The sequence below is a fragment of the Oncorhynchus gorbuscha genome, unplaced genomic scaffold (genome assembly GCF_021184085.1).
Source record: "Oncorhynchus gorbuscha isolate QuinsamMale2020 ecotype Even-year unplaced genomic scaffold, OgorEven_v1.0 Un_scaffold_553, whole genome shotgun sequence".
Lineage (NCBI taxonomy): Eukaryota > Metazoa > Chordata > Actinopteri > Salmoniformes > Salmonidae > Oncorhynchus > Oncorhynchus gorbuscha.
In genome coordinates, this window is record NW_025745384.1 from 251,741 (window position 1) to 275,670 (window position 23,930).

Consider the following 23,930-nt stretch of genomic DNA (forward strand, 5'->3'; position numbering starts at 1 on the left):
TCTATATTATTAGAGTCCTATAGTCACTGTACATACTAGTATATTATTAGAGTTCTATATTATTTGAGTTCCATAGTCACTGTACATACTAGTAAATTATTAGAGCTCTATAGTCACTGTACATACTAGTATATTATTAGAGTTCTGTAGTCACTGTACATACTAGTATATTATTAGACTGTTCTAGTATATTATTAGAGTTCCATAGTCACTGTACATACTAGTATATTATTAGAGTTCTATATTATTAGAGTTTCATAGTCACTGTACATACTAGTTCTATATTATTAGAGTTCTAAATTATTAGCTCACTTTACATACTAGTATATTATTAGAGTTCTATATTATTAGAGTTCTAGTATATTATTAGAGTTCTATATTATTAGTATATTATTAGAGTTCTATAGTCACTGTACATACTAGTATATTATTAGAGTTCTATAGTCACTGTACATACTAGTATATTATTAGAGTTCCATAGTTCACTGTACATACTAGTATATTATTAGAGTTCTATAGTTATTATTATTATTAGTTCTATAGTCACTGTACATACTAGTATATTATTAGAGTTCTATAGTCACTGTACATACTAGTATATTATTAGAGTTCTATAGTCACTGTACATACTAGTATATTATTATAGTTCCACTAGTCACTGTACATACTAGTATATTAGTTCTATTAGAGTTCTATAGTATTAGAGTTCCATAGTCACTGTACATAGTTCTAGTCATATTATTAGAGTTCTATATTATTAGAGTTCCATAGTCACTGTGCATACTAGTATATTATTAGAGTCACTGTACATACTAGTATATTAGAGTTCTATATTACTGTTCATACTAGTATATTATTATAGTTCTGTAGTAACTGTACATACTAGTATATTATTAGAGTTCTATAGTCACTGTACATACTAGTATATTATTATAGTTCCATAGTCACTGTACATACTAGTATATTATTATAGTTCCATAGTCACTGTACATACTAGTATATTATTAGAGTTCTATAGTCACTGTACATACTAGTATATTATTATAGTTCTATATTATAAGAGTTCCATAGTCACTGTACATACTAGTATATTATTAGAGTTCTATAGTCACTGTACATACTAGTATATTATTAGAGTTCTATAGTATAAGAGTTCCATAGTCACTGGACATACTAGTATATTATTAGAGTTCTAGAGTCACTGTAGATACTAATATATTATTAGAGTTCTAGAGTCACTTTACATACTAGTATATTATTATAGTTCTAGAACATCTGGTATAAATCTTTACTAGAGCGTTGTTTACAGTGTATACAGTGTGTCTGGATATAGTGCCATATAAAGGGAATAGGGATCCATTTTGGACACATTCCACATCTGCCAATCAGTCAATCAATCAATCAAATTTTATTCATATAGCCCTTCGTACATCAGCTGATATCTCAAAGTGCTGTACAGAAACCCAGCCTAAAACCCCAAACAGCAAGCAATGCAGGTGTAGAAGCACGGTGGCTAGGAAAAACTCCCTAGAAAGGCCAAAACCTAGGAAGAAACCTAGAGAGGAACCAGGCTATGTGGGGTGGCCAGTCCTCTTCTGGCTGTGCCGGGTGGAAATTATAACAGAACATGGCCAAGTTGTTCAAATGTTCATAAATGACCAGCATGGTCGAATAATAACAAGGCAGAACAGTTGAAACTGGAGCAGCAGCACAGTCAGGTGGACTGGGGACAGCAAGGAGTCATCATGTCAGGTCGTCCTGGGGCACGGTCCTTGGGCTCAGGTCCTCAGAGAGAGAGAGAGAGAGAAAGAAAGAGAGAATTAGAGAGAGCATATGTGGGGTGGCCAGTCCTCTTCTGGCTGTGCCGGGTGGAGATTATAACAGCCGTCCTGTGTTTCCCCATCAGACATCAGGAACAATGAGAAGCAGCTGCTGGAGATGGCTGGCTACATCCAGAGTATCAACTCCTCCATCACAACCATCATCCCCACCCTGGCAACCATCCTCACCTTCGTAGTCCACACCCTGCTGGGCCTGCCCCTCAGCTCCTCGGAAGTGAGTAGTATACCTAATGCCTAGTCCGAATGCCTAGTCCTAGTACCTAGTCTTAATACCTAGTCCTAATACCTAGTCCTAATACCTAGTCCTAATACCTAGTCCTAATACCTAGTCCTAATGCCTAGTCCTAATACCTAGTCCTAATACCCAGACCTAGTCCTAATACCTAGTCCTAATACCTAGTCCTAATACCTAGTCCTAATTCCTAGTCCTAATACCTAGTCCTAATACCCAGACCTAGTCCTAATACCTAGTCCTAATGCCTCATCCTAATACCTAGTCCTAATACCTAGACCTAATACCTAGTCCTCATACCTAGACCTAGTCCTAATACCTAGTCCTAATACCTAGTCCTAATACCTAGTCCTAATAACTAGTCCTAATACCTAGTCCTAATACCTAGTCCTAATACCTAGTCTAATCTAATAGTATGTAGTGGGTTCGATTCCGGGAATCATACTGAAGTAGATTATGTCTTTGGATACTAAATGGCATATATTATTATTATTATTATTACAGTCTGCAGTCAGCAGACAGTCCGCAGTCAGCTTTGAGTACAGTAGTACCTAATGAAAGGCTTTTAGCTTAGCAGGCTAACATAGTCAGCTATGACCAGTACCTAATGAAAGGCCTTTAGCTCAGCAGGCTAACATAGTCAGCTATGAATACAGTAGTACCGAATGAATGGCCTTTAGCTCAGCAGGCTAACACAGTCAGCTATGAATACAGTAGTACCTAATGAAAGGCCTTTAGCTCAGAGAGATAACCACCTTGTGGTGTGTACTGTACTGTAAAGTCATGTCTCTTACTGTGTTTTTACCAGGCTGTTTACCCTAATAGCCATCTTGTTTTTACCAGGCTGTTACCACAATCGCCATCTTGTTTTTACCAGGCTGTTACCCTTCGCCATCTTGTTTTTACCAGGCTGTTACCTAATCGTCATCTTGTTTTTACCAGGCTGTTACCCTAATCGCCATCTTGTTTTTACCAGGCTGTTACCTAATCGCCATCTTGTTTTTACCAGGCTTTTACCACAATCGCCATCTTGTTTTTCAGGCTTTACCACCATCTTTAACTCCATGCGGTTCTCCCTGGGGTTGCTGCCTTTCTCTGTCAAAGCCATAGCCGAGGGACTGGTATCGCTAGCCCGGCTAAAGGTGAGCCTCCTCTCCTTTAAAACATTATCAATCATCAACTTCATCCTCTTACTGTATATCATGAAGCACATGTGTCCTAAGCATTTCTGTTATCAGTCTCTTTGTAGCATGAAGATAAGCTCTGTGTGTTTACTGTGTGTGTGTGTGTCTGTGTGTGTGTGTGTGTGTGTGTGTGTGTGTGTGTGTGTGTGTGTGTGTGTGTGTGTGTGTGTTTGTGTGTGTGTGTGTGTGTGTGTGTGTGTGTGTGTGTGTGTGTGTTATGTATGTGTGTGTGTGTGCCTGCATGTGTGCCTGGGTGTGGGGGTGTGATGTGTTTGCGTGTGTGTGCGTGTCCCTGCTTGTGTGTGTGTGAAACTGTGGGAACCCAGGTTATGTACGGGTCCTCCTGCCCTGGTGGAGTGCAACATTCACCTGGGCCGTGCCTGAAGGTGTACGGGGGTTGAAGGGAGGGAAGGTGGTGTGCGGGACTCACACACCGGGCAAGTGTGCCGTGTCCATCTCCTTCAACCTGTGTAGGTGCTGGTTGGGGTTAGATAGGGTATGATTGGGTGCGTGTGTGTGCGTTAGATCCAGGGCTTCTGTGTGATATGTGTGTGTGCGTGATCCAGGGCTCTGTGTGTGGTGTGAGTGGGGTCTGTTAGATAGGGCTTTGTATTGGGTGAGATGTGAGTGCGGTTGCGTGAGTTCCACTCTCTGTGTTAGATGAGGTGTGTGTCGTTAATATAGGAGAAGCAGGGGTCAGAGTTAATATAGGTTAAGCAGGGGTCAGAGTTAATATAGGTTAAGCAGGGGTCAGAGTTAATATAGGTTAAGCAGGGGTCAGAGTTGATGAGGTAAGTTGTGAGTTAATGTAGGAGTGCAGGGGTCAGAGTTAATATAGGTTCAGGGGTCAGAGTTAGATGAGAAACTGTCAGAGTTAGATGACACAGAACGGAGTTAGATGAGGTAACCTGGTTAGATGAGGTAAGCAGGGGTCGGAGTAGGTTAAGCCTCGGCCCTGGTCATGGAGAGAGGCAACATTCACCTGGGCCGGGCGGAGTTAGATGAGGACAGACAGAGTTAATATAGGTTAAGCAGGGGTCAGGCAACAGCCTCGGAGTTAGATGAGGTAAGAGGGAAGTTAGTGGAACCACAGGGCCAGAAGCAGGGACTCAGAGTTAATATAGGTTAAGCAGGGGTCGGAGTTAATATAGGTTAAGCTGGAAACATATAGGTTAATCCTGAGTTAGGTAGGTGCTGGTTAGATGAGGTAAGCAGGGCTTATGATTGGAGTGAGATGGGGTCTGGGTTAGGTTAATAGGGCTTTTGTAAGCAGGGGTGAGATGGGATCAGGGGTCAGAGTTAATATAGGGTCTGGGTTAGATAGGGTCTTTTGATTAAGCAGGGGTCAGAGTTAGTTAATGGGGTCAGAGTGGGGTCTGGGTCAGAGTTAATATAGGTTAATCAGGGGTCAGAGTTAGATGAGCAGGGGTAAGCAGGGGTCAGAGTTAATATAGGAGAAGCAGGGGATCAGAGTTAATATAGGTTAATCAGGGGTCGGAGTTAGATGAGGTAAGCAGGGGTCAGAGTTAGATGATCGGAGTTAGAGGTTAAGCAGGGGTCAGAGTTAATATAGGTTAATCAGGGGCGGAGTTAGATGAGGTAAGCAGGGGTCAGAGTTAGATGAGGTAAGCAGGGGTCAGACTTAGATGAGGTTAAGCAGGGGTCAGAGTTAATATAGGTTAAGCATGGGTCAGAGTTAGATGAGGTAAGCAGGGGTCAGAGTTAGATGAGGTAAGCAGGGGTCAGAGTTAGATGAGGTAAGCAGGGGTCAGTTAATATAGGTTAGATGTTAATATAGGTTAATCAGGGGTCAGAGTTAGATGAGGTAAGCAGGGGTCAGAGTTAATATAGGTTAATCAGGGGTCAGAGTTAGATGAGGTAAGCAGGGGTCAGAGTTAGGTGAGGTTAAGCAGGGTCGGAGTTATGTGATTGATTACTGATGACTGTCATAAGGTGAATGCACCAATTTGTAAGTCGCTCTGGATAAGAGCGTCTGCTAAATGACTTTAATGTAAATGTAAATGACTGTTTGCCTTTTAGGGAAACCTGCTTGGTATCTGTGGCAACGTGGGAAGTGGAAAGACATCGCTGATATCGAGCATCTTAGAACAGGTTTTTGTTTTCAAAGTGTTTGTTACCATTTATCAGTTAAATGTTCACATATACAAACAATACATTCAATACATGGAATAAATGCATCACTATGACTGAAAATGGGCAGACATGGTCAAATGAATGGTCTCATCCAAAGATTCTTCCTGAAAGTGTATGAAGTAATGCTTTGTGTTGCGTGTTCCCCAGATGCACCTGCAGAATGGTTCAGTCACAGCAGACGGAGAGTTTGCCTACGTTTCCCAGCAGGCCTGGATCTTCCACGGCACGGTCCAAGACAATATCTTGATGGGGGAACCCTTCAACCAGACCAGGTAGTGTTACTGTTCTCCTTTACTTTACCTGGTCAGGTAATGTTACTATGGTCTGTTCTCCTTTACTTTACCTGGCCAGGTAATGTTACTGTTCTCCTTTACTTTACCTGGTCAGGTAATGTTACTATGGTCTGTTCTCCTTTACTTTACCTGGTCAGGTAATGTTACTGTGGTCTGTTCTCCTTTACTTTACCTGGTCAGGTAATGTTACTGTGGTCTGTTCTCCTTTACTTTACCTGGTCAGGTAATGTTACTGTGGTCTGTTCTCCTTTACTTTACCTGGTCAGGTAATGTTACTGTGGTCTGTTCTCCTTTACTTTACCTGGCCAGGTAATGTTACTGTGGTCTGTTCTCCTTTACTTTACCTGGCCAGGTAATGTTACTGTTACTGTTCTCCTTTACTTTACCTGGCCAGGTAATGTTACTGTGGTCTGTTCTCCTTTACTTTACCTGGCCAGGTAATGTTACTGTTACTGTTCTCTTTACTTTACCTGGCCAGGTAATGTTACTGTGGTCTGTTCTCCTTACTTTACCTGGTCAGGTAATGTTACTGTGGTCTGTTCTCCTTTACTTTACCTGGCCAGGTAATGTTACTGTTACTGTTCTCCTTTACTTTACCTGGCCAGGTAATGTTACTGTGGTCTGTTCTCCTTTATCTGGCCAGGTAATGTTACTGTGGTCTGTTCTCCTTTACTTTACCTGGCCAGGTAATGTTACTGTGGTCTGTTCTCCTTTACTTTACCTGGCCAGGTAATGTTACTGTTACTGTTCTCCTTTACTTTACCTGGCCAGGTAATGTTACTGTTACTGTTCTCCTTTACTTTACCTGGTCAGGTAATGTTACTGTGTTCTGTTCTCCTTTACTTTACCTGGCCAGGTAATGTTACTGTTACTGTTCTCCTTTACTTTACCTGGCCAGGTAATGTTACTGTGGTCTGTTCTCCTTTACTTTACCTGGCCAGGTAATGTTACTGTTACTGTTCTCCTTTACTTTACCTGGCCAGGTAATGTTACTGTTACTGTGGTCTGTTCTCCTTTACTTTACCTGGCCAGGTAATGTTACTATGTTCTGTTCTCCTTTACTTTACCTGGCCAGGTAATGTTACTGTGGTCTGTTCTCCTTTATCTGGCCAGGTAATGTTTGTGGTCTGTTCTCCTTTACTTTACCTGGCCAGGTAATGTTACTGTGGTCTGTTCTCCTTTACTTTACCTGGCCAGGTAATGTTACTGTTACTGTTCTCCTTTACTTTACCTGGCCAGGTAATGTTACTGTTACTGTTCTCCTTTACTTTACCTGGTCAGGTAGTGTTACTGTGGTCTGTTCTCCTTTACTTTACCTGGTCAGGTAATGTTACTGTGGTCTGTTCTCCTTTACTTTACCTGGTCAGGTAATGTTACTGTGGTCTGTTCTCCTTTACTTTACCTGGCCAGGTAATGTTACTGTTACTGTTCTCCTTTACTTTACCTGGTCAGGTAATGTTACTGTGGTCTGTTCTCCTTTACCTGGCCAGGTAATGTTACTGTGGTCTGTTCTCCTTTACTTTACCTGGCCAGGCAATGTTACTATGGTCTGTTCTCCTTTACTTTACCTGGCCAGGTAATGTTACTGTGGTCTGTTCTCCTTTACTTTACCTGGCCAGGTAATGTTACTATGGTCTGTTCTCCTTTACTTTACCTGGCCAGGTAATGTTACTGTGGTCTGTTCTCCTTTACTTTACCTGGCCAGGTAATGTTACTGTGGTCTGTTCTCCTTTACTTTACCTGGCCAGGTAATGTTACTGTGGTCTGTTCTCCTTTACTTTACCTGGCCAGGTAATGTTACTGTGGTCTGTTCTCCTTTACTTTACCTGGCCAGGTAATGTTACTGTTACTGTTCTCCTTTACTTTACCTGGCCAGGTAATGTTACTGTTCTGTTCTCCTTTACTTTACCTGGCCAGGTAATGTTACTGGTCTGTTCTCCTTTACTTTACCTGGCCAGGTAATGTTACTGTGGTCTGTTCTCCTTTACCTGGCCAGGTAATGTTACTGTTCTGTTCTCCTTTACTTTACCTGGTCAGGTAATGTTACTGTGGTCTGTTCTCCTTTACTTTACCTGGCCAGGTAATGTTACTGTGGTCTGTTCTCCTTTACTTTACCTGGCCAGGTAATGTTACTGTTACTGTTCTCCTTTACTTTACCTGGCCAGGTAATGTTACTGTGGTCTGTTCTCCTTTACCTGGTCAGGTAATGTTACTGTGGTCTGTTCTCCTTTACTTTACCTGGTCAGGTAATGTTACTGTGGTCTGTTCTCCTTTACTTTACCTGGTCAGGTAATGTTACTATGGTCTGTTCTCCTTTACTTTACCTGGCCAGGTAATGTTACTGTTCTCCTTTACTTTACCTGGTCAGGTAATGTTACTATGGTCTGTTCTCCTTTACTTTACCTGGTCAGGTAATGTTACTGTGGTCTGTTCTCCTTTACTTTACCTGGTCAGGTAATGTTACTGTGGTCTGTTCTCCTTTACTTTACCTGGTCAGGTAATGTTACTGTGGTCTACTGTTCTCCTTTACTTTACCTGGTCAGGTAATGTTACTGTGGTCTGTTCTCCTTTACTTTACATGGCCAGGTAATGTTACTGTGGTCTGTTCTCCTTTACTTTACCTGGCCAGGTAATGTTACTGTTACTGTTCTCCTTTACTTTACCTGGCCAGGTAATGTTACTGTGGTCTGTTCTCCTTTACTTTACCTGGCCAGGTAATGTTACTGTTACTGTTCTCCTTTACTTTACCTGGCCAGGTAATGTTACTGTGGTCTGTTCTCCTTTACTTTACCTGGTCAGGTAATGTTACTGTGGTCTGTTCTCCTTTACTTTACCTGGCCAGGTAATGTTACTGTGGTCTGTTCTCCTTTACTTTACCTGGTCAGGTAATGTTACTGTGGTCTGTTCTCCTTTACTTTACCTGACCAGGTAATGTTACTGTTACTGTTCTCCTTTACTTTACCTGGTCAGGTAATGTTACTGTGGTCTGTTCTCCTTTACCTGGCCAGGTAATGTTACTGTGGTCTGTTCTCCTTTACTTTACCTGGCCAGGCAATGTTACTATGTTCTGTTCTCCTTTACTTTACCTGGCCAGGTAATGTTACTGTGGTCTGTTCTCCTTTACTTTACCTGGCCAGGTAATGTTACTATGGTCTGTTCTCCTTTACTTTACCTGGCCAGGTAATGTTACTGTGGTCTGTTCTCATTTACTTTACCTGGCCAGGTAATGTTACTGTGGTCTGTTGTCCTTTACTTTACCTGGCCAGGTAATGTTACTGTGGTCTGTTCTCCTTTACTTTACCTGGCCAGGTAATGTTACTGTGGTCTGTTCTCCTTTACTTTACCTGGCCAGGTAATGTTACTGTGGTCTGTTCTCCTTTACTTTACCTGGCCAGGTAATGTTACTGTCTGTTCTCCTTTACTTTACCTGGTCAGGTAATGTTACTGTTACTGTTCTCCTTTACTTTACCTGGCCAGGTAATGTTACTGTGGTCTGTTCTCCTTTACCTGGCCAGGTAATGTTACTGTTACTGTTCTCCTTTACTTTACCTGGTCAGGTAATGTTACTGTGGTCTGTTCTCCTTTACTTTACCTGGCCAGGTAATGTTACTGTGGTCTGTTCTCCTTTACTTTACCTGGCCAGGTAATGTTACTGTTACTGTTCTCCTTTACTTTACCTGGCCAGGTAATGTTACTGTGGTCTGTTCTCCTTTACCTGGTCAGGTAATGTTACTGTGGTCTGTTCTCCTTTACTTTACCTGGTCAGGTAATGTTACTGTGGTCTGTTCTCCTTTACTTTACCTGGTCAGGTAATGTTACTATGGTCTGTTCTCCTTTACTTTACCTGGCCAGGTAATGTTACTGTTCTCCTTTACTTTACCTGGTCAGGTAATGTTACTATGGTCTGTTCTCCTTTACTTTACCTGGTCAGGTAATGTTACTGTGGTCTGTTCTCCTTTACTTTACCTGGTCAGGTAATGTTACTGTGGTCTGTTCTCCTTTACTTTACCTGGTCAGGTAATGTTACTGTGGTCTGTTCTCCTTTACTTTACCTGGTCAGGTAATGTTACTGTGGTCTGTTCTCCTTTACTTTACATGGCCAGGTAATGTTACTGTGGTCTGTTCTCCTTTACTTTACCTGGCCAGGTAATGTTACTGTTACTGTTCTCCTTTACTTTACCTGGCCAGGTAATGTTACTGTGGTCTGTTCTCCTTTACTTTACCTGGCCAGGTAATGTTACTGTTACTGTTCTCCTTTACTTTACCTGGCCAGGTAATGTTACTGTGGTCTGTTCTCCTATACTTTACCTGGTCAGGTAATGTTACTGTGGTCTGTTCTCCTTTACTTTACCTGGCCAGGTAATGTTACTGTTACTGTTCTCCTTTACTTTACCTGGCCAGGTAATGTTACTGTGGTCTGTTCTCCTTTACTTTACCTGGCCAGGTAATGTTACTGTGGTCTGTTCTCCTTTACCTGGCCAGGTAATGTTACTGTGGTCTGTTCTCCTTTACCTGGTCAGGTAATGTTACTGTGGTCTGTTCTCCTTTACTTTACCTGGCCAGGTAATGTTACTGTTACTGTTCTCCTTTACTTTACCTGGCCAGGTAATGTTACTGTGGTCTGTTCTCCTTTACTTTACCTGGTCAGGTAATGTTACTGTGGTCTGTTCTCCTTTACTTTACCTGGCCAGGTAATGTTACTGTTACTGTTCTCCTTTACTTTACCTGGCCAGGTAATGTTACTGTGGTCTGTTCTCCTTTACTTTACCTGGCCAGGTAATGTTACTGTGGTCTGTTCTCCTTTACCTGGCCAGGTAATGTTACTGTGGTCTGACTCCTTTACTTTACCTGGCCAGGCAATGTTACTATGTTCTGTTCTCCTTTACTTTACCTGGCCAGGTAATGTTACTGTGGTCTGTTCTCCTTTATCTGGCCAGGTAATGTTACTGTGGTCTGTTCTCCTTTACTTTACCTGGCCAGGTAATGTTAATGTGGTCTGTTCTCCTTTACTTTACCTGGCCAGGTAATGTTACTGTTACTGTTCTCCTTTACTTTACCTGGCCAGGTAATGTTACTGTTACTGTTCTCCTTTACTTTACCTGGTCAGGTAATGTTACTGTGTTCTGTTCTCCTTTACTTTACCTGGCCAGGTAATGTTACTGTCGTCTGTTCTCCTTTACTTTACCTGGTCAGGTAATGTTACTGTGGTCTGTTCTCCTTTACTTTACCTGACCAGGTAATGTTACTGTTACTGTTCTCCTTTACTTTACCTGGTCAGGTAATGTTACTGTGGTCTGTTCTCCTTTACCTGGCCAGGTAATGTTACTGTGGTCTGTTCTCCTTTACTTTACCTGGCCAGGCAATGTTACTATGTTCTGTTCTCCTTTACTTTACCTGGCCAGGTAATGTTACTGTGGTCTGTTCTCCTTTACTTTACCTGGCCAGGTAATGTTACTATGGTCTGTTCTCCTTTACTTTACCTGGCCAGGTAATGTTACTGTGGTCTGTTCTCATTTACTTTACCTGGCCAGGTAATGTTACTGTGGTCTGTTGTCCTTTACTTTACCTGGCCAGGTAATGTTACTGTGGTCTGTTCTCCTTTACTTTACCTGGCCAGGTAATGTTACTGTGGTCTGTTCTCCTTTACTTTACCTGGCCAGGTAATGTTACTGTTACTGTTCTCCTTTACTTTACCTGGCCAGGTAATGTTACTGTTACTGTTCTCCTTTACTTTACCTGGTCAGGTAATGTTACTGTTACTGTTCTCCTTTACTTTACCTGGCCAGGTAATGTTACTGTGGTCTGTTACCTGGCCAGGTAATGTTACTGTTACTGTTCTCCTTTACTTTACCTGGTCAGGTAATGTTACTGTGGTCTGTTCTCCTTTACTTTACCTGGCCAGGTAATGTTACTGTGGTCTGTTCTCCTTTACTTTACCTGGCCAGGTAATGTTACTGTTACTGTTCTCCTTTACTTTACCTGGCCAGGTAATGTTACTGTGGTCTGTTCTCCTTTACCTGGTCAGGTAATGTTACTGTGGTCTGTTCTCCTTTACTTTACCTGGTCAGGTAATGTTACTGTGGTCTGTTCTCCTTTACTTTACCTGGTCAGGTAATGTTACTGTTACTGTTCTCCTTTACTTTACCTGGCCAGGCAATGTTACTATGTTCTGTTCTCCTTTACTTTACCTGGCCAGGTAATGTTACTGTGGTCTGTTCTCCTTTACCTGGCCAGGCAATGTTACTATGTTCTGTTCTCCTTTACTTTACCTGGCCAGGTAATGTTACTGTGGTCTGTTCTCCTTTACCTGGCCAGGCAATGTTACTATGTTCTGTTCTCCTTTACTTTACCTGGCCAGGTAATGTTACTGAGGTCTGTTCTCCTTTACTTTACCTGGCCAGGCAATGTTACTATGTTCTGTTCTCCTTTACTTTACCTGGCCAGGTAATGTTACTGTGGTCTGTTCTCCTTTACTTTACCTGGCCAGGTAATGTTACTGTGGTCTGTTCTCCTTTACTTTACCTGGTCAGGTAATGTTACTGTGGTCTCTTCTCCTTTACTTTACCTGGTCAGGTAATGTTACTGTGGTCTGTTCTCCTTTACTTTACCTGGCCAGGCAATGTTACTATGTTCTGTTCTCCTTTACTTTACCTGGCCAGGTAATGTTACTGTGGTCTGTTCTCCTTTATCTGGCCAGGTAATGTTACTGTGGTCTGTTCTCCTTTACTTTACCTGGCCAGGTAATGTTACTGTTACTGTTCTCCTTTACTTTACCTGGTCAGGTAATGTTACTGTGGTCTGTTCTCCTTTACTTTACCTGGCCAGGTAATGTTACTGTGGTCTGTTGTCCTTTACTTTACCTGGCCAGGTAATGTTACTGTGGTCTGTTCTCCTTTACTTTACCTGGCCAGGTAATGTTACTGTGGTCTGTTGTCCTTTACTTTACCTGGCCAGGTAATGTTACTGTTACTGTTCTCCTTTACTTTACCTGGCCAGGTAATGTTACTGTTACTGTTCTCCTTTACTTTACCTGGTCAGGTAATGTTACTGTTACTGTTCTCCTTTACTTTACCTGGCCAGGTAATGTTACTATGGTCTGTTCTCCTTTACTTTACCTGGCCAGGTAATGTTACTGTGGTCTGTTCTCCTTTACTTTACCTGGTCAGGTAATGTTACTGTTACTGTTCTCCTTTACTTTACCTGGCCAGGTAATGTTACTGTGGTCTGTTCTCCTTTACTTTACCTGGCCAGGTAATGTTACTGTGGTATGTTCTCCTTTACTTTACCTGGCCAGGTAATGTTACTGTGGTCTGTTCTCCTTTACCTGGCCAGGTAATGTTACTGTGGTCTGTTCTCCTTTACTTTACCTGGCCAGGTAATGTTACTATGGTCTGTTCTCCTTTACTTTACCTGGTCAGGTAATGTTACTATGGTCTGTTCTCCTTTACCTGACCAGGTAATGTTACTGTGGTCTGTTCTCCTTTACTTTACCTGGCCAGGTAATGTTACTGTGGTCTGTTCTCCTTTACTTTACCTGGCCAGGCAATGTTACTATGTTCTGTTCTCCTTTACTTTACCTGGCCAGGTAATGTTACTGTGGTCTGTTCTCCTTTACTTTACCTGGCCAGGTAATGTTACTATGGTCTGTTCTCCTTTACTTTACCTGGCCAGGTAATGTTACTGTGGTCTGTTCTCCTTTACTTTACCTGGCCAGGTAATGTTACTGTGGTATGTTCTCCTTTACTTTACCTGGCCAGGTAATGTTACTGTGGTCTGTTCTCCTTTACCTGGCCAGGTAATGTTACTGTGGTCTGTTCTCCTTTACTTTACCTGGCCAGGTAATGTTACTATGGTCTGTTCTCCTTTACCTGACCAGGTAATGTTACTGTGGTCTGTTCTCCTTTACTTTACCTGGCCAGGTAATGTTACTGTGGTCTGTTCTCCTTTACTTTGCCTGGCCAGGTAATGTTACTGTGGTCTGTTCTCCTTTACTTTACCTGGCCAGGTAATGTTACTGTTACTGTTCTCCTTTACTTTACCTGGCCAGGTAATGTTACTGTTACTGTTCTCCTTTACTTTACCTGGCCAGGTAATGTTACTGTTACTGTTCTCCTTTACTTTACCTGGTCAGGTAATGTTACTGTTACTGTTCTCCTTTACTTTACCTGGTCAGGTAATGTTACTGTTACTGTGGTCTGTTCTCCTTTACTTTACCTGGTCAGGTAATGTTACTGTTACTGTTCTCCTTTACTTTACCTGGCCAGGTAATGTTACTGTGGTCTGTTTTCCTTTACTTTACCTGGTCAGGTAATGTTACTGTGGTCTGTTCTCCTTTACTTTACCTGGCCAGGTAATGTTACTGTGGTCTGTTCTCCTGTCCTCCAACAGTGGTTGTGGTAGAGTGGCTGGACCTGTTCTGCTTCAGACTACCACATGACCGTGTGTAAGATTGGCAGAGCTGTTGTCAGGACCAGAGCAGAGGCTAATCAGTAACTGTAGAGGAAGTCTATCCTCAGTTTACCCCATGGAGGCTGATCCCGTCCAGCCTATCCCTGGCCAGATAAATCCTGTCTGTGCTCTTTTAGTCCATCTAGTAGATAGTACACTATCCAGGACATTTCACCTCAGCAATTCCACAGGACTATCAGCTGTTTTAGTATCTTAACCCATGTGGTTCTCCTGAATGAATCCCTGATAACCATGTTGTTCTCCAGAATGAATCGCTGATAACCATGTTGTTCTCCAGAATGAATCGCTGATAACCATGTTGTTCTCCAGAATGAATCGCTGATAACCATGTTGTTCTCCAGAATGAATCCCTGATAACCATGTTGTTCTCCAGAATGAATCCCTGATAACCATGTTGTTCTCCATAATGAATCCCTGATAACCATGTTGTTCTCCATAATGTATGACAAACCATGTTGTTCTCCAGCCTGATCCCAGATAACCATGTTGTTCCCTGAATTAAGTATCTTAATTATTATTCCACATTTTTGTCTTTCGTAAAGGTATGACAAAGAGTGCCTGTGAGCCTGAGCCAGATCTGCCTATTCTTCCTATGGCGACCAAACTGAGGTAAGGGCTCACATTTATCCAGGGTTAGATGAACATTTGATGCTCGAGCTACCAAATGGTTTTCTTTAGAAATAACAGGGCCCGAACCTGGACGCTACCGACTGGGTTTTCTCTGTAGATAGATGAACAGGGCCGAACCTGGACGCTACTGACTGGGTTTTCTCTGTAGATAGATGAACAGGGCCGAACCTGGACGCTACTGACTGGGTTTCTCTGTAGATAGATGAACAGGGCCGAACCTGGACGCTACTGACTGGGTTTTCTCTGTAGATAGATGAACAGGGCCGAACCTGGACGCTACCGACTGGGTTTTCTGTAGATAGATGAACAGGGCCGAACCTGGACGCTACTGACTGGGTTTTCTCTGTAGATAGATGAACAGGGCCGAACCTGGACGCTACCGACTGGGTTTTTCTGTAGATAGATGAACAGGGCCCGAACCTGGACGCTACCGACTGGGTTTTTCTCTGTAGATAGATGAACAGGGCCGAACCTGGAAGCTACCGTCTGGGTTTTCTCTGTAGATAGATGAACAGGGCCGAACCTGGACGCTATTGACTGGGTTTTCTGTAGATAGATGAACAGGGCCCGAACCTGGACGCTACCGACTGGGTTTTCTCTGTAGATAGATGAACAGGGCCCGAACCTGGACGCTACTGACTGGGTTTTCTCTGTAGATAGATGAACAGGGCCGAACCTGGACGCTACCGACTGGGTTTTCTCTGTAGATAGATGAACAGGGCCGAACCTGGACGCTACTGACTGGGTTTTCTGTAGATAGATGAACAGGGCCGAAACCTAGTCGGTAGGACGGGTTTCTCTGTAGACTGGGCTTTAACTCTGTAGATAGAGGTCCTGTAGATACAGTGATGTCTGAAACTTGTTCTGTAGTGTACTGGGGTTTGCTGGTTCTGTAGATAGGAGAGCTTTAACCTGTTCTTATATATGCTGGTTCCTGTAGATAGGTGAGGGATGTATGAACTTGTTCTGTACTAACTGGGTTGTATTGCTGGTTCTGTAGATAGGTGAGGGATGTATGAACCTGTTCTGTACTGACTGGGTTGTATTGCTGGTTCTGTAGATAGATGAGGGATGTATGAACCTGTTCTGTACTGACTGGGTTGTACTGCTGGTTCTGTAGATAGGTGAGCGAGGCCTGAACCTGTCTGGGGTCAGAAGCAGAGGATCAGTCTGGCCAGAGCGGTCTACTCCAACAAAGACATCATCCTCCTGACGACCCTCTGTCTGCGGTGGACGCCCACGTAGGGAAAAACATATTTGAGGAGTGTATCAAGAAGACCCTGAAGGGGAAGAGTATTATCCTGGTCACCCATCAACTACAGGTAGGGAGTCACTGCTGGTTACGAGCTTACAGTTACGTTTCCCTTGATTATCTCACTCGTTTGGGAATGTGCAGTTTTTAATTGCGTCTTTGTCTTTATATAATTTAAAGACCTAATAGCCGTGTCACTCTTGGGTGTATTCATGGTGTGTTCAGGACCTAGGGTTGCAAAAACTTCTCCCAGAGTTCACAGGTTTTTTTCAGAGTTTCTGTTCTGGAAGGATTCTCGGTGGAAATATAGGAGGGAATAAGGAAAGGGAATCTTTCACCTAGGAGGTAATAACTTGGCTATATATATACAGGAAGTACCAGTACTGAGTCAATGCGCAGGGGTACGAGGTAATAACTTGGCTATATACAGGAAGTACCAGTACTGAGTCAATGCGCAGGGGTACGAGGTAATAACTTGGCTATATACAGGAAGTACCAGTACTGAGTCAATGTGCAGGGGTACGAGATAATAACATGGCTGTATAATGTACAGGGGTACGAGGTAATAGCATGGCTATATACAGGAAGTACCAGTACTGAGTCAATGTGCAGGGGTACGAGGTAATAACATGGCTGTATACACTGGGTACCAGTACTGAGTCGATGTGCAGGGGTACGAGGTAATAACATGGCTGTATAATGTACAGGGGTATGAGGTAATAACATGGCTGTATAATGTACAGGGGTACGAGATAATAACATGGCTGTATAATGTACAGGGGTACGAGGTTATAGCATGGCTGTATAATGTACAGGGGTACGAGGTAATAACATGGCTGTATAATGTACAGGGGTATGAGGTAATAACATGGCTGTATAATGTACAGGGGTACGAGGTAATAACATGGCTGTATAATGTACAGGGGTATGAGGTAATAACATGGCTGTATAATGTACAGGGGTACGAGGTAATAGCATGGTTATATACAGGAAGTACCAGTACTGAGTCAATGTGCAGGGGTACGAGGTAATAACATGGCTATATACAGGAAGTACCAGTACTGAGTCAATGTGCAGTGGTACGAGGTAGTTGAGGTAGATATGTACATATAGGTAGGGATAAAGTGACTAAGCAACAGGACAGATAATAAACAGTAGCAGCAGTGTATGTGATGAGACAAGAGTTTGTGCAAAATGGGTCAATGCAGATAGTCAGATACAGCATTTGGTTAACTTGACTTTTTACATACACTTTTTATCCAAAGTATGCTTACAGAAAGAGGAACCCGACAGGGATATCCTCTCTCCCCTCCTCAAGTTATTAACGTTACTATTCCCCTCTCTCTCTCTCCTTCCCTCTCTCTCCCTCCCCCCTCTCTCTCTTCCTCCCCCTCTCTCTCTCTCTCTCTCCCCCTCTCTCTCTCTGTCTTTGTGTGTATCAGTATCTGGAGTTCTGTGATGAGATACTGGTGTTGGAGAGTGGGAAGATAAAGGAGGCAGGGACACACAAAGCTCTGATGAAAACTAAAGGCCGATACGCACAGATGATCAACAACTTCCAGACGGAGCATTCACAGGTAAGATCTCCCGTTATCTATCTGGTTTCAGAGCCAATAGATACAGGTAAGATCTCCCGTTATCCATCTGGTTTCAGAGCCAATAGATCCAGGTAAGATCTCCTGTTATCCATCTCTACCTCTGGTTTCAGAGCCAATAGATACAGGTAAGATCTCCCGTTTCCATCCTATCTGGTTTGCCCAGTCATATCATGTACCATGTTTTAGTAGATACAGAGTAAGTCTCATGTACCGTTTTATAGTTTATTAGGATCAGTCCACCTGAAGGAGACTTTGCCCAGTCTAGATATCATGTTTTAGTTTATTAGGATCAGTCCTCCTGAAGGAGACTATGCCCAGTCTAGATATCATGTACCATGTTTTAGTCTAGTTTATTAGGATCAGTCCACCTGAAGGAGACTATGCCAGTCTAGATATCATGTACCATGTTTTAGTCTAGTTTATTAGGATCAGTCCACCTGAAGGAGACTATGCCCAGTCTAGATATCATGTACCATGTTTTAGTCTAGTTTATTAGGATCAGTCCACCTGAAGGAGACTATGCCCAGTCTATCATACCATGTTTTAGTCTAGTTTATTAGGATCAGTCCACCTGAAGGAGACTATGCCCAGTCTAGATATATCTAGTTTATAGGATCACCAGGAGTTTGCCCTGTCTAGTTTATAGGATTTATTAGATCAGTCCTCCTGAAGGAGACTATGCCCAGTCTAGATATCATGTACCATGTTTTAGTCTAGTTTATTAGGTACCATGTTTTAGTCTAGTTTATTAGGATCAGTCCACCTGAAGGAGACTATGCCCAGTCTAGATATAAACTAGTTATTAATGTATATCAGTCTAGTTTTCATCCTGTACCATGTTTTAGTCTAGTTTTAGGAACAACCCGAGGAGCAGCCACACATACATGTTTTATCAGACCCCGTCTGACAGGAGAAGGAGAAGAACCTGGATGATCACAAGGGAAAAGGACTAGAAAACCTGTAGGTTTGATAAACTAGAGATCCCATACATATCTCAACATAGACACGGTCTGTTCTCCATATGATAAACTAGAGATCCCATACATATCTCAACATAGACACGGTCTGGTCTCCATATGATAAACTAGAGATCCCATACATATCTCAACATAGACACGGTCTGTTCTCCATATGATAAACTAGAGATCCCATACATATCTCAACATAGACACGTTCTGTTCTCCACATCCTGTATATATGATAAACTAGAGATCCCATATATATCTCAACATAGACACGGTCTGTTCTCCATATGATAAACTAGAGATCCCATACATATCTCAACATAGACACGTTCAGTCCACCTTCTGCCCAGTCTATATCATCATGTTTTAGTCTAGTTTATTAGGATCAGTCCTCCTGAAGGAGACTATGCCAGTCTAGATATATGTACCATGTTTTAGTCTAGTTTATTAGGATCCACATCCTGTATATATGATAAACTAGAGATCCCATACATATCTCAACATAGACACGTTCTGTTCTCCACATCCTGTATATATGATAAACTAGAGATCCCATACATATCTCAACATAGACACGGTCTGTTCTCCACATCCTGTATATATGATAAACTAGAGATTTATCTCTCATAGACAGCTGGTCTCCATGTACCTGATAAAAGAGATTACATATTCATCATAGACACGTGTCTTGTCTTCATACATCACGTCTAGTAGAAAACCTATGTAGCATATCTGCAGTTAAAAGGTCTGTTGTGTGTCATTACTAAATTAGAGATCCCATAGTTTTTATCTCTCATAGACAGCTGTATTTTGACATGTCATGATGATAAACCAGAGATCGGGAGGACATATCTCAACATAGACACGGTCTGTCAGAGATAAACTAGAGTCCTCCATTCTCAACTTCACAGTCTCATCCTCAATGAGTAAATTATGAGCTGTACACTCAACATGACATTTTAAATGAACAAATCAATTATTCCATCAACATGATGTTTGTTGTTGTTGTTTATTACATACATATTTGTTGTTGTTGTTTATGTTTTGTTGTTGTTGTTTCATTATGTTTGTTGTCTGTTGTTTATGGTTGTTGTGTTGTTTATTATGATTTAAGTCAGTCTGTTGTTTATTATGTTTGTAGCTTTTTTTTGTTTACATGTCTGATGAGAAACCAGATTATGTCGGGTTGTTGTTGTTTATTACGACGTCAGAGGTTGTTTAGTCCTCCATTCCTTCACAGTCTCATCCTCAAACAGTATTATTATGGCTGTACACTGTGTGACATTTTAAATGAACAAATCAATTAATTCCATCAACATGATGTTTGTTGTTGTTGTTTATGTTTGTTGTTGTTGTTTATTATGGTTGTTGTTGTTGTTTATTATGGTTGTTGTTGTTTATTATGTTTGTTGTTGTTGTTGTTTATGGTTGTTGTTGTTGTTTATTATGTTTGTAGTTGTTGTTTATTATGTTTGTAGTTGTTGTTTATTATGTTTGTAGTTGTTGTTTATTATGTTTGTTGTTGTTGTTTATTATGTTTGTTGTTGTTGTTTATTATGTTTGTTGTTGTTGTTTATTATGTTTGTTGTTGTTTATTATGTTTGTTGTTGTTTATTATGTTTGTTGTTGTTGTTTATTATGTTTGTTGTTGTTGTTTATTATGTTTGTTGTTGTTTATTATGTTTGTTGTTGTTGCTGTTGCTGATGATGCCTGTTGATATTTGTTGTTGTTTATTATGGTTGTGGTTTATTATGTTTGTTGTTGTTGTTTATTATGTTTATTGTTGTTGTTTATTATGGTTGTTGATATGGTTTATTATGTTGCTGTTGATGATGCCTGTTGATATTTGTTGTTGTTTATTATGGTTGTTGTTGTTTATTATGGTTGTTGTTGTTTATTATGGTTGTTGTTGTTTATTATGTTTATTGTTGTTGCTGTTGATGATTCCTGTTGATATTTGTTGTTGTTGTTTATTATGGTTGTTGTTGTTGTTGATGATGTTGTTTGTTGATGGTTGTTGTTGTTGTTGTCTGGTAGAGTCTAAGGACCAGCTGGTGACTCAGGAGGGTTCTCAGGAGGGTTCTGTTGCCTGGAGGACCTACCACCAGTACTGTAAAGCTGCAGGAGGTTAGGAACCCACCTTACACACACCACACTCTGAACCTTAACCCCGAGTTAACCCTGACCTACCACCAGTACTGTAAAGCTGCAGGAGGTTAGGTCTCTCCTCTCTCCTCTGGTCTCTCCTCTGGTCTCTTGTATGGTCTCCCCTCTCTCCTCTGGTCTCTCCTCTGGTCTCTCCCATGGTCTCTTCTCTGGTCTCTCCTCTCTCCTCTGGTGTCTCCTCTGGTCTCTCCTCTAGTCTCTCCCCTCTCCTCTGGTCTCTCCTCTAGTCTCTCCCCTCTCCTTTGGTCTCTCCTCTGGTCTCTCCACTCTCCTTTCGTCTCTCCTCTGGTCTCTCCTCTAGTCTCTCCCCTCTCCTCTGGTCTCTCCTCTAGTCTCTCCCCTCTCCTTTCGTCTCTCCTCTGGTGTCTCCCCTCTCCTTTGGTCTCTCCTCTGGTCTCTCCCCTCTCCTTTGGTCTCTCCTCTGGTCTCTCCCCTCTCCTCTGGTCTCTCCTCTAGTCTCTCCCCTCTCCTCTGGTCTCTCCTCTAGTCTCTCCCCTCTCCTTTGGTCTCTCCTCTGGTCTCTCCCCTCTCCTTTCCTTTCGTCTCTCCTCTGGTGTCTCCCCTCTCCTTTCGTCTCTCCTCTGGTGTCTCCCCTCTCCTTTCGTCTCTCCTCTAGTCTCTCCCCTCTCCTTTCGTCTCTCCTCTGGTGTCTCCCCTCTCCTTTCGTCTCTCCTCTGGTCTCTCCTCTAGTCTCTCCCCTCTCCTCTGGTCTCTCCTCTAGTCTCTCCCCTCTCCTCTGGTCTCTCCTCTAGTCTCTCCCCTCTCCTCTGGTCTCTCCTCTAGTCTCTCCCCTCTCCTTTGGTCTCTCCTCTGGTCTCTCCTCTAGTCTCTCCCCTCTCCTCTGGTCTCTCCTCTAGTCTCTCCCCTCTCCTTTGGTCTCTCCTCTGGTCTCTCCCCTCTCCTTTCGTCTCTCCTCTGGTGTCTCCCCTCTCCTTTGGTCTCTCCTCTAGTCTCTCCCCTCTCCTTTCGTCTCTCCTCTGGTGTCTCCCCTCTCCTTTGGTCTCTCCTCTGGTCTCTCCCCTCTCCTCTGGTCTCTCCTCTAGTCTCTCCCCTCTCCTCTGGTCTCTCCTCTGGTCTCTCCCCTCTCCTTTCGTCTCTCCTCTGGTGTCTCCCCTCTCCTCTGGTCTCTCCTCTGGTGTCTCCTCTTGTCTCTGGTGTCTCTTCTGGTCTCTCCTCTGGTCTCTCCTCTCTCTGGTGTCTCCTCTGGTCTCTCCTCTCTCTGGTTTCTCCTCTGGTCTCTCCACTGGTCTCTTCTCTGGTCTCCCTATCCTCTGGTGTCTCCTCTGGTCTCTCCTCTAGTCTCTCCACTCTCCTCTGGTCTCTCCTCTAGTCTCTCCCTTCTCCTCTGGTCTCTCCTCTAGTCTCTCCCCTCTCCTTTGTTCTCTCCTCTGGTGTCTCCTCTTGTGTCTTCTCTGGTGTCTCCTCTGGTCTCTCCTCTAGTCTCTCCTCTCTCCTCTGGTCTCTCCTCTAGTCTCTCCTCTCTCCTCTGGTCTCTCCTCTAGTCTCTCCTCTTGTGTCTCCTCTGGTCTCTCCTTTCTCCTCTGGTCTCTCGTCTGGTCTCTGATCTTTTCTCTCCTCTCGTCTCTCCTCTCTCCTCTCGTCTCTCCTCTCTCATCTGGTCTCTCCTCTCTCATCTGGTCTCTCCTCTCTCCTCTGGTTTCTGATCTTTTCTCTCCTCTGGTCTCACCTCTGGTGTCTCCCCTCTCCTTTCGTCTCTCCTCTAGTCTCTCCCCTCTCCTTTCGTCTCTCCTCTGGTGTCTCCCCTCTCCTTTTGTCTCTCCTCTGGTCTCTCCTCTAGTCTCTCCCCTCTCCTCTGGTCTCTCCTCTAGTCTCTCCCCTCTCCTCTGGTCTCTCCTCTAGTCTCTCCCCTCTCCTCTGGTCTCTCCTCTAGTCTCTCCCCTCTCCTTTGGTCTCTCCTCTGGTCTCTCCTCTAGTCTCTCCCCTCTCCTCTGGTCTCTCCTCTAGTCTCTCCCCTCTCCTTTGGTCTCTCCTCTGGTGTCTCCCCTCTCCTTTGGTCTCTCCTCTAGTCTCTCCCCTCTCCTCTGGTCTCTCCCCTCTCCTTTGGTCTCTCCTCTGGTCTCTCCCCTCTCCTCTGGTCTCTCCTCTAGTCTCTCCCCTCTCCTCTGGTCTCTCCTCTGGTCTCTCCCCTCTCCTTTCGTCTCTCCTCTGGTGTCTCCCCTCTCCTCTGGTCTCTCCTCTGGTGTCTCCTCTTGTCTCTGGTGTCTCTTCTGGTCTCTCCTCTGGTCTCTCTTCTCTCTGGTGTCTCCTCTGGTCTCTCCTCTCTCTGGTTTCTCCTCTGGTCTCTCCACTGGTCTCTTCTCTGGTCTCCCCTATCCTCTGGTGTCTCCTCTGGTCTCTCCTCTAGTCTCTCCACTCTCCTCTGGTCTCTCCTCTAGTCTCTCCCTTCTCCTCTGGTCTCTCCTCTAGTCTCTCCCCTCTCCTTTGTTCTCTCCTCTGGTGTCTCCTCTTGTGTCTTCTCTGGTGTCTCCTCTGGTCTCTCCTCTAGTCTCTCCTCTCTCCTCTGGTCTCTCCTCTAGTCTCTCCTCTCTCCTCTGGTCTCTCCTCTAGTCTCTCCTCTTGTGTCTCCTCTGGTCTCTCCTTTCTCCTCTGGTCTCTCGTCTGGTCTCTGATCTTTTCTCTCCTCTCGTCTCTCCTCTCTCCTCTCGTCTCTCCTCTCTCATCTGGTCTCTCCTCTCTCATCTGGTCTCTCCTCTCTCCTCTGGTTTCTGATCTTTTCTCTCCTCTGGTCTCACCTCTGGTGTCTCTGATCTCCAGGGTACATACTGCTGTCTCTCATCATCATCATCTTCATCTGCTTGGTGGGGACCACTGCCTTCAGCAACTGGTGGCTCAGCTACTGGCTGGAGCAGGGATCAGGGGTAAGTCTACTGTAGTGACTTTTCCTTATGTTTTCAAATGTTTGTCAATTGACCCTTGCTAGGCCCCTACCCCCTTTGGTTACTATAGCAACCTCTGACAACATTTTCTCTGGAAGACTAATTCATCACTCAAACCACTGGGAGAAATCCCCCTTACAATGACGACGATGAAGACCAATTCACCACTCAAACCACTGGGAGAAATCCCCCTTACAATGATGATGATGATGATGATGATGATGATGATGATGATGATGATGATGATG

At 43.4% G+C, this 23,930-nt stretch overlaps 1 protein-coding gene across 1 annotated transcript in view; it reads left to right on the forward strand.

Moving 5' to 3' along the window:
• Positions 1-23,930, forward strand: part of LOC124018643 (ATP-binding cassette sub-family C member 12-like) — a 159,864-nt gene that overhangs the window by 92,963 nt on the left and 42,971 nt on the right. Inside the window, 11 exon segments of the mRNA XM_046333982.1 lie at positions 1,907-2,055; positions 3,083-3,105; positions 3,615-3,727; positions 3,918-3,922; positions 5,298-5,369; positions 5,559-5,683; positions 16,002-16,125; positions 17,498-17,632; positions 18,510-18,539; positions 20,659-20,746; positions 23,561-23,664. Coding sequence (XP_046189938.1) covers positions 1,907-2,055; positions 3,083-3,105; positions 3,615-3,727; positions 3,918-3,922; positions 5,298-5,369; positions 5,559-5,683; positions 16,002-16,125; positions 17,498-17,632; positions 18,510-18,539; positions 20,659-20,746; positions 23,561-23,664 — 968 coding nt within the window.